Raw genomic sequence first — 10,917 nt, forward strand, 5'->3', positions numbered from 1 at the left:
AAGTGCATTTGAACGATTTTTCTTCTTCATGGGTGAAAATTACAAGGATTATTGTAATATTTAAATTCATTTAGTTAACAAAAGTCTTTATTAGGTTGTATATCTTTAACTAACATGCTTTCTTTGGTGGAATTAAATAATTTTAATATTTTGCAAATAAATTAATGAAATCGTCAATTGTTAATGAAAAAATCGGAAGGAGATCATTTAACACTGTCGTATGTGTGACACAGTATGTCACACTGTGATTTTTCATAGTTATTTCATATATTTAGATGTCGACATACCTCATTTAATTGATAAAAATCCATGATTTTTCACTATCATGAACGTTTTAGAGCTCACGACCCCAGTCTATAGTACTAATAGCTTCACTTTTAGAATATTTTTTGGTTGTTAATTCTTAGAGTTTTATAAATAGTTTTATTTTTAACGTACCTTAGGACTTAACCACAATACTTTGAATTGTAGTTACATATATATTTAAGGTGATTTGGGGTGATTGATTATATATTTTTAATATATAATATCTCTTGCATATATAAAAAGTAACTTGCTGACCAAAATCTTGTGTGTAGTGAAAAATGTATGATTACTTATTACGAAGATCTCGTACTATACAAGTTTAGTTAAATATAACATGATATTATATAAAATTTTAACAGTTTATAAAAATACACTTATACCACATTAAAGTCATATCAATATTTTTGGGCACACATTATTAGAGATAAACATTTAAAAGCGTTCCACAGCTTTTAAATTATATTTAGTATGTGAAATATTATCAATAATGTTATATATTGTGTTTTCATATATTATGGTAGTAGTTAATATAAAAAAATCAAATAAAGATTGAATTCTTTCTATTCAAGCAACATTTTGTATTCCATATGCCAATGTATGCGAAACATGTTGATTTCACTTCACAGCAACTTTTGTAGGCAAAATGTATATGATACATGTATACTCTTTATTAATGCAACATGTTAGAGGAAACTTTAACACAAAGTAAAAATTAATTTTCTCATAATATACATTTAAATAAATATATAAATTCAATACATAAATACATTTTAAAAAATGAAATAATAATATTAGTAAACCACATTATTTATGTTAAGTTTTTAATGAAATTAATGAGATATTATTCTTTTGTGAATCCTTAAGATTTGTGTAAGTATTTTGTTTGCTACAAATTATAATAAAATTATTTCGAAATGCTATTTAATATTCTAAAATATATCAAAATATTTAGTTCGATGTAAATATCAAACTTATTAAAATTGATTAATATTAAAATAAGCAACATTTCAAGTAGTCATTTGAAACAACATGTTGATGCTATATTATGGACAGTAAAATATAAGTTTAACATGAAAATGTCAGTATATGCATCAAACTTTTTAATTAATATATATAGCAACTATTTCTTAAAAATCTTAAAAAAATTATAAGTTGATTAACTAATTATTAATAAAATCTCTTTGTATATTATTAAGAAGAAGTGCTATAATTAATACTTGTCATTTATCTTTTTTGCCAAAATTTTTAATATGAAACTCTTTTAAATCACTTTTTACGGAATATTTTTTAATACTTTATATAAAAATTTGTATTAATTTGTTTTAATTTGAATTAAAAATAATATATTTACATATATACCATACTATCCAAACCTTTCTACAACCCTCAATATATTGAATTGCTGTCACGGATAGGAGACATATCCATTACCACAATGATTTCAAATAAAATAACAAAATAATTTAATAAATAAATTGAATAAGTGAGTTATTGCTACATTAATTATTGATAGTAATTGAATAGATAGCATTTATTTTTCATTACTCAAACATGTAATTAAATTTTTTGAATAGTGATTATCTTTTAATTCAGCTATTTTAGTGTTGCTACAAATTATTTCGAATACATAGTACGCAGTAGTGCAAAAAATTTATACGACATCTGAAATATCTGGAAAAAAAAGGAACTAAATTTATTAATGGTTGGTATAATACTTAATTGACCCACGTCTGCCATTGTACCATTCGAAATATTGATGAAAACAGTAGCTTTGAGTAGAGCTGGCTTTTGAGCACGTTTTGCAATTAGCACCAGCATTTTCTTATATCGGACATCGGCGCTGTACCAATTTTGATTATAAACAGCACGAGCAACTCCCATACTCTATATGAAAAAATATATATATTTAAATTATTTTCTTCTGATATTTCATACCATTATAGGATAGAAATTATAAACAATCAAAAAGAAATTTTCTTGTGAAAGCTCGAGAAGCCTTTAAATAAGAGGGCTATATACCATTAGTTATCATGTCCCACATGATATAACTACAATTTTTATTTAACCTCAGTTTATAGTTTATACATTATTACTACTTACTGCATCCATTAGCTTCTGTCCATAGTAACAGATTAAATAGATTTGTGCTGTAGAGGAGAATAAAAACAGGAACAGCTTAAATAACATGTCGGGACTGACGCCAATTGTCATCTGAAATCCCACAAAGCACAGCACAAAAGTCGATGTCATAAAATTGAAGAGTAGTGGGACGCCAAATACATCGTTCATCATATCAGATAAACTAAAATTTTTATTAGTCATAAAAATTATTAATAACACTATAATTATTAATTATTATTAATAACATTATAATTATTATTGGAATAATTTGAGTTCTATCGTAATATTGAGTAAAAAGTTAGCTGCAGTACGAGCGAAACTGATACTTTTGATCATATACCTTTTCTTCATATTATTAAAATATATTGACCATAAACATTTATTGACTATAAATAATATAAAATATGTCCATCGGAAAAAATTTAATTTATAATAGTTTCAGTTGTGTTTACCATTACTTGTATAAGTAGGGTTTCACTAAGATGGGTCCAATGTCTAGAGACAATGTAATTTTAAAAAAAGTGTTCGCGAATAGGTAGGAAATTTAAACGGAGTAGAGTTTAGAATGGAAAATTGAGAAGAGCTTGCCAAGAAAGGTGAAGTAAAGAGGATTGTGAGATAGGCTGATTGTAAAGGGAATGACTCGTTTTTAATTGTATTCAGATATCCATTGAAAAGTTATTATACACTTCATGTGTTGTTGTGGAGATAAGAAACAAACCAATAATAAAATTTGATTTATATACTATTTTTCGAATGACTAATTGATTCAGTGGTATTAAATATTGTAACATATATTTTCATTTAATCATTTTTGGTTTAATACATTTGCGTATATATTCTCTTTCAATGCTTTACATTCTTAAAGGAGCAGAGCGTCTTTATTAAAACCCTTGAGTTGGAGTATTGATTCTTATGACAACTATAATTTGATGATAGATGACAATTGTAAATATATTTAACTGGTCAACAGTTTTCCAAATGTTTTTGGCACCAATAATTTTGAATAAATACATTTGCAAAATTTTAAAATAATTAATTTCACATTGTAAATTAATCACAACTTAACAAAATGACTTTGAAACTGTTACTTTATAAGCTAAGCCCTATTTGATAAAGTCTGACTTTCACAGCTATAATGATATATCTATACTTCAAAGTGATATAGTTTTTTTCAAGAAATCTTTTAGCTTATATTTTATAATTGCTTTTTCGATAGCAAACATGACTTTACTAAATATGAAAATTGTAATTAGCCATTTATCAGCCATAATATTGGTCGTCAAGGGCATCCACTTCCCGCATATTTGATATCGAGTTTCATCTTTGCGGTAAAATGGATTTGTCTATGAAGCCATCCGAAACGCTAGTTGCAACATACTTAAGGACATAATGTGTCTTTAATACGCCGTACTAAGTCATCAGAGCATAATTTTGAATAAAATGAATCGGTTGAGTCAAAACTATTTGTTATTTTTATGTAAAAATACCCTATATATATCTTACATTAATAAATATAATATATAAAAAATATAACATATGTAGTGTTTGAATAATTAAATATATTAAATAAAATTAAACTTGTCTCATAAATTATTATTGTTAATAATAATGTTTAAAAATTCAATTATCATCATTAAAATAATAAAAACTTAATAAGGAGTTATAATGAAGTACATACTTTAGCAATTTTTCATGATAAGCAATAATGTCCTTTAGAAAAAGCATATCCTTTCCACTATTTTTGGTATTTATTTTGTGTTGCTCAATGCAGTTCGAAATGAAATCATAGTGCATAAGCACTTGTGTGGCGGTAGCACATAACAACAAATCCGCTGCGATTTGTCCAGAAGCTGAAGTGTAACCAGCAAAATTGAGTGCTGCATAGAGCAGATAATAACTCCAATTATCTTCATAATTCCAAGGTATGTACAAATAATAGGGCAGCATGCGTCCAACAAAGCGTAACTGCAACCAACGCTCATACACCAGATACTGCACCATCGCAAATAGATTATATGTCCAGATGAGTATCATATAAAGCAGTGAAAATCCAACCGTGACAAAGGTACATTGGCGTAAATAACTATTCAACTTGTACTGTTCTTGCCGTTGTGCCGTGTTGGGAAATATTGCTAAAAGTTCCCGTACAAAGGCTGTGAGTACATCCTTCTTCCACCAAATTGATAGCATTTTGAATAGGCCAACCGAAACGAAGCCAATGTAAGACATTGTCATGGTTGCTTCAGCAAAGTTAGTGCCATTTTTGAATGCTATCAGAACGTAGAGGAATTCTCCCATTAAAGCGATTACCAAATTAAGAGTACCTGCGTAAAATACAAAATTCTGCAGGAAGGAACTCGTTTTTATGGTGTCCGGCTTCTCATAGGGTTTTATGCCAACTGTTTTATAGAAAAAATTTGATAATCGCACAAAATCGTCAAATTTCGCTAAATTCATTTTTTGTGCTCAAATATATTTGAAATTTGATATTTTGTTGAATTAAATAGTTGTTGTGTAAAAACGTTTTGATTTTGAATTTTTGACCTTAAACTTTTCACTTCCGATTTCGTACTCCATTTATTTCGAAAATAACACTGTAATGTCTAAAGGCACTGAGAGCTTTTATATGATTTTCTGTGTCTGATTTAAAATGCAAACGAAATTATTGCTTTCATTTAATGCTCCCTGATTTTCAATTTTAATAATTATTGTTTATAAAACATTCACAAGTCCTACTTTTAGCCCAAATAATATAACATTACGTCAACTTCACACACCGACTGTAATTATTGGTTGGAAGGATTATGCTGCCATTAACTTCATATTTAAAGTTCAACGAAATAAGGACACGCATATTGTTAAAGGCAAATACATATATGGCAATAAATATTAAAATTTACACAAGAGTATTTATTTAATGATATATTAATATCTGATGTTTCTTTTTATATTAAAATTAATTTAAGTTTATGTTTACAAACTACATAAGAAACATCATTAAATATATCTAAAGTATCTTTAAAGAATTTAATTTTTGTTTTTTTGAATCATATATTTAGTTTACTATATGATAATATGTATGGTCTTTAATAATATATTCAAATAACGTTTAGTAAAATAAAACTAGAAAGTAAAGAAAGTATTACCTTATATGAAATTATATTTAAGGCTACCATTATCATTATCATATTTGGCTGTATAGTACATTGTGTCTTCGCCTGTAATAGGATTTGTCACTGTTTCTTATATTTATTATTTTTGTATTATTTTTATACACAATCTATTTACTTTTACCGAGAGGTTCCTCTATTATGATTCAAATATATTATATCCAACAATATTTAATGTAATTTCCTTATCAGCATTCTTAAACAAACTTCTTAACTTATATGTGTATAGATCTTTCTGAATTTCGTTTTCATTTAAGGAGCCATACTTTCATTTTGGCACTTTTTTCACGTTTTACGTCACGTCGTCTTTTTGTAGTCCATGCTTCACCAATGTATGTTTGGTACAGCTTGCCTTTTGTTTGTATGTCTAGATTCGCACTCCTTCAGTCAGTAACTATGACTTAATATACTTCAATGCGAATTTAATTGTACGTTAGTTCTTATAAAGTTTATATAAAGTTCAATATGTTTAGTTTTAGTTTTTTTTTTTATTTATGCTATATTTTTAATTTATATTGTTTAAAAAATATCAACAGTAAATATTTCTTTAAAAAAATTTAGTAATATTTACCATATCACCGACGGGTTTTCGATCCAAACATTGCTTATATCCTTTGGACCATAGGCTCATTGTACTACCGTATTATTAAGAATCCTAGAGCTAAAACCATCTAGAATTTTTGACAAAGCTTATGATACTATTTAAAGGGAAGTCTTGAAGTTTGCCAAGATCCTCAAAAAAGAAAGCACCTGAAATGATAAGGAGGCGCCGCGGATGTGCCGGACAGAAACAAAACAGGTGGGAGGCATTTTCATCATCCTCACCACAACTGCGGATGATATGGTTTAAAAAGAGATTAGTCTCCTAGCATGATTACGTAGCAGTGTTATATCTCTGCGGGGCATCTCAATGAGAGAGTTCGATTTTCTTTTATTGGTATGTGGCCATATTGCATGCAGATACCTGCATATCGCAGACTCTTCCCATCTTTTGTTAAAAAGTTCGGCACAAGAAGAACCCAGTACCAATTTGTATGATGTCAACGATGTACCCAGATTGTTTAGGTGTTCTGTTAAGGTGTTTAGTTGTTAAATACTAAATCGTTTATTCATTTTTATAAAAAATTATTTGTATTACAGATATTTCGGTCTACTTTGTAGACCACCTTCAGTGTACAATGAGTTATACAATGATGCAATAATTATTTAAAGTTAACTAAAAAATTTAACATTAAAATTTTAAAAAGTTAACTTTCCATGTTAACGGTTTTCTTCGATTATCGGCTATTGAAGAGTTTGACGATCGACTTTAGGAATGTTTTTCAGAGCCAAAAGGAAAATATTGGCATAAGTTCATTACATCGGGTGGAGTACTGTTAAGGTGATAAAATAGATTTAAAAAACTTGAAAAAAGATTTTAGAAACTACAAACAATTTCGTCTCATTTTGTTTTGCATATTTATATTTATATATTTCTATATATATTTATGGGTATACCATATTTAACATATTGCTGCGTACGTTCCTATGTTGACGTGGTCGTTCGCGATCGCTGGATCCTGATAAGTAATGAAATAGTTAACTGAAGTTTAATGTAACACACTTCTTTCTAATAATAACAATATATCCCAACTTATTTTCCAAACTATCTGACATTCTTAGAAACTAATTCACTGATAACTTAAACTCAATATTCAGAACAATATGTTGTATATAGATTATGTTTTATATGTTAAGTGCGACCAAAACAAAACAAAAAAAAATAATGTTAGTTAAATTAATAAATAACTAATTAAAATAAATAAATAAATAATAAAATTTTGCTGCATTTCTCACTTTTCTGTAAAACCCATATAAGAATCAATGCAGAAGACTTAATCCAAAATTTTAAATTTCTGGTAGTCAAAACTTTGGTAGGAAATACTTTATAATAAACTTAAGTAATAAGTAATTTTTGTCGTTAAATGCACAGATAAAGTTTAAAAAGTACTTTGTCTAGACTAGAAAAGTCTATTCACTAGAAAATCCTTTTTTTAAAAATTGTATCCTTTAATTTTATTCCCTGAAAATGATGATGCGTTTTCCTCAAAATATTTACATCCGTTTAGTTACTCAAGCAACTGAAAATCATTTCAGATTAAAGCGCAATTTCACATTTTTTAAAGATTCTATTGGGACTGGGAGTGCCTCAGCGTAAAAGAAACTGCAATATAATAAATTAGGGTAAACCATAAAATGCTTTAAAATTCCTGAAGCAAGCTCCTTTACCCAGGAGGAGCGAAAAATTTCTATTAAGGAGCAAAAAAGAGTCCCGCGTAAATTTATAATGTTTTGTTTTATACTTGCGAAGTGTAATAAAAAATCGTTGTAATTTCAGTCAGAAATACTTTTATGCGCTTACAATGATAGCAGCAACACAGCGCAATAAAATTCACGCATAAAAATTCACTCAAATCATGAGGACCGAGAAGAAAACAGCGTAAAAAATAATTTAAAAATAATGGAGGCGGATGGCGAGTACCGGGGAATCTGAGCAGCTACAGCAGGTTTCTACAAGTTTTTCTGCACACGTTCCCAAGGATCGGGAACGTGTGTGCAAAAAATCGGAAAACTCTGCACCGACAAAATCCATAAAAATTTTCATATATGCACATATTTTGGAGTCGTAAAGTCTTTAGTTTCAGCGAGAAAGCATTTGAAATTCAATGCGATTTCCTTTGAAGAACAGCTGCGGCGAGTGTTTTTGCCTTGCTTTCGTACGAGTAAAATTGCGTATGCATTGCAGAAAACATCTGCAAGGATAATGCAGTGATTTTCATATTTATTCCAAGAACTTGTGTGTGATCTAATAACGTTTTAAATAGCTTTAAAAAAGTTTTCAACCATTTAAAGTTATATCGTTATGTCTATTAAATCTTGCCTTAAGTAAATAATTACTTTTTGTATACATTCTACTTAGTGTCAAAATATACTGTACATTATAGCGCAGTATTAGTGGAAGATATAAAATAGTAGTTGAAAGGGAAGAATTTAGTATCTGGCTTAAATAAACATTTAAAAGTAATTAACAAATTGTCTAGAAACAGTTCTCAAAATCATTAAATAAAATTACTGACTTGGATAGTGAAAATATTCTCTTCACAAAGTGAAAATGTAAAAGCTTTTATGTCACATTCTAAAGACTTGCAATTTGAAAAATTAAATGTTAACTAACGGCACTAAAATTAATTGCACTTTAAAAAATGAAGTGGTAATTAACTGCATTAAAATAACTTACAACTTAATAAATTAAGTGTTAGTTAACTGCACTAAAATGAATTCCAATTTAATAAATTAAAAGTTAACTAACTGCACTAAAGGCGTGAAATAAAAGAATAAAAAACAAGGCTGGATAACTGCACTTAAACCACGGATTGCTTAGAAGAAAAACTTTTATATGCACTCCCTATATGTAATTTTTTAATATTAATAATGAAATTGATAAAAGAAATCATTGAAATTATGGAACACAAGGAGAAGGACACCAGAGAAGCGATTACTAAAGTTTTGATTGAGAAAAAAGAAACGTTTCAAACGATATGGAACTAAAAGGTGTAACGTGTTGGCGAAAAACCTGGAAGAAATGAAGGATATAAAAAAACACAATATCAAAGTCAGATACTGTTAGAAATAGTGAGAATGAATCTAAAACACACTTACCTACAAGTAATAAAACTTCATCTAACCATAATAAAGTTAGAGCTTTTAGTGATGATGATTTTAAAGCTCTTTAAATTTGAAGTGATACTGAATAGTAAATATGTACGACAAAGTATTTGTATAGTAAAGGTATTATATGTATAGTATAAAATTCACCAAAACCACGTTGGGTATATGTGACTACTGTTGCCCCATGTAGCCCTTCTCTAGGTCAAGACCTACGGAACTAAAGTAAATAGCACAAAACAATGATATGAAAGGAATCATATTATTCTATTCATATCATTCAAAAGCTAGTTTCAAAGCGAGTTAAATTTAAATTAACTGGTACATGAAAAGAGGCTGCAACAGTCTTACTGAAAGTTGTAACAGAAAGGAAGCTAGGATTCATGATTTATGCTTAGAGAATAAGTCAACGAATTTAAAAGTATGGTATTGCTTTAAAAATAAGCGAATTGAAAAGATAGAAGGAAATTTCATGATAACGAAGAAGTTAGTACAGTTATTGACTTTATGTAATATACTAAAACTAAAGTTATAGCTCGACAATTTTTTTAATTTTTTTTGGAATGTAAGCTGGAGTTGACTATAATGCTGTTTCAGCTACTGTAAAATATTTATATTGTTTGATTAGTAGTTTAATGAAAAATCGTTTGGTTTAATAATCATTACAAATTTTTTTTGACTGTAAGTTTGAGGAAGATTCTATAAAAAATAGTCTTGGACTCGCCTATTAATACACAAACTAACCAGTGGTGTTGACAGGATTGTGCCAGAGCGAGAATATTCTAGAAAATATTATTTCTGGCAGTGCTTTTGCTGTGTATTATCTGTAGATTATATTGTAAAGGGTTAAGTTGCGGTATGCAAATTAAGAATTTGGTCAATTTTCATGCTGTTTTTAAAACTAATGCATAAACCGTAGCTATATATAAGATACCATTGCTTTCACCTTTATTAACCTTCACGTTATTGTAAATAAATAATAAACAATAATTTTTCAAAGTTCTTATAAGAACACATAATATAATTGAGAGAATATAATATATACCACTTTGTGTTCGATGGGTATTATAAAATTCTATAAATTCGGGCAATTCTTCTATCTCACCATTTGCTTTTTTCCTGTCTTGTGTCTATTTATTTACACAACATAACTGAATTAATCAAACGAAATATAGAACAGGGATGTTACATATATTCTTAAGCTGTTTTAGATTGGTAAATCTGAGGTAAATTTCACAATCGAGATTCACTTTTAGTGAATCGTAAATCTCGAGTGATATGTGTAACATTTGAAATTAAATTAAAGCAGTTTCGACATGTGCATTTATGAAAAATATAAATTTCTACTAGCACTTTAACAAAAATGTTAGATTACTTTAAAACTGTTCGATTAGTCAACAAAATTTAACAGTTCGAGATTGAATGTAGATTGAGTCCAGATTTATCAATTAAAAATGTCATTAAATTTAAGAAACTATACCATATGAAAATGGTTTGCTCTGTGACTTACAGTTGAATCAATCGAAACATAGAGCAAGGATGCTATTTTTTAAATCTAAAAAATCATATTTATGATATACTTTATTAAACAGCTTCTTACAGATTAAATTGC

At 28.1% G+C, this 10,917-nt stretch overlaps 2 protein-coding genes across 3 annotated transcripts in view; one reads left to right on the forward strand and one right to left on the reverse strand.

Annotated features, from left to right (window-relative positions):
- The window catches only part of LOC119680468 (peptidoglycan-recognition protein LB-like), a 350,438-nt gene that overhangs the window by 184,947 nt on the left and 154,574 nt on the right, over positions 1 to 10,917 (forward strand). The gene's annotated exons all lie outside the window — the stretch shown is intronic.
- Positions 1,921 to 4,887, reverse strand: LOC119681972 (odorant receptor 85b-like). Its single transcript, XM_038095293.1, has 4 exons — positions 4,109 to 4,887; positions 2,407 to 2,608; positions 2,035 to 2,190; positions 1,921 to 1,977 (listed from the first exon to the last, which is right to left on the reverse strand). Exons 1-4 carry the CDS (start codon positions 4,885 to 4,887, stop codon positions 1,921 to 1,923), a joined length of 1,194 nt encoding a protein of 397 aa, XP_037951221.1.

This window comes from Teleopsis dalmanni, chromosome 2 (genome assembly GCF_002237135.1).
Source record: "Teleopsis dalmanni isolate 2A chromosome 2, ASM223713v2, whole genome shotgun sequence".
Lineage (NCBI taxonomy): Eukaryota > Metazoa > Arthropoda > Insecta > Diptera > Diopsidae > Teleopsis > Teleopsis dalmanni.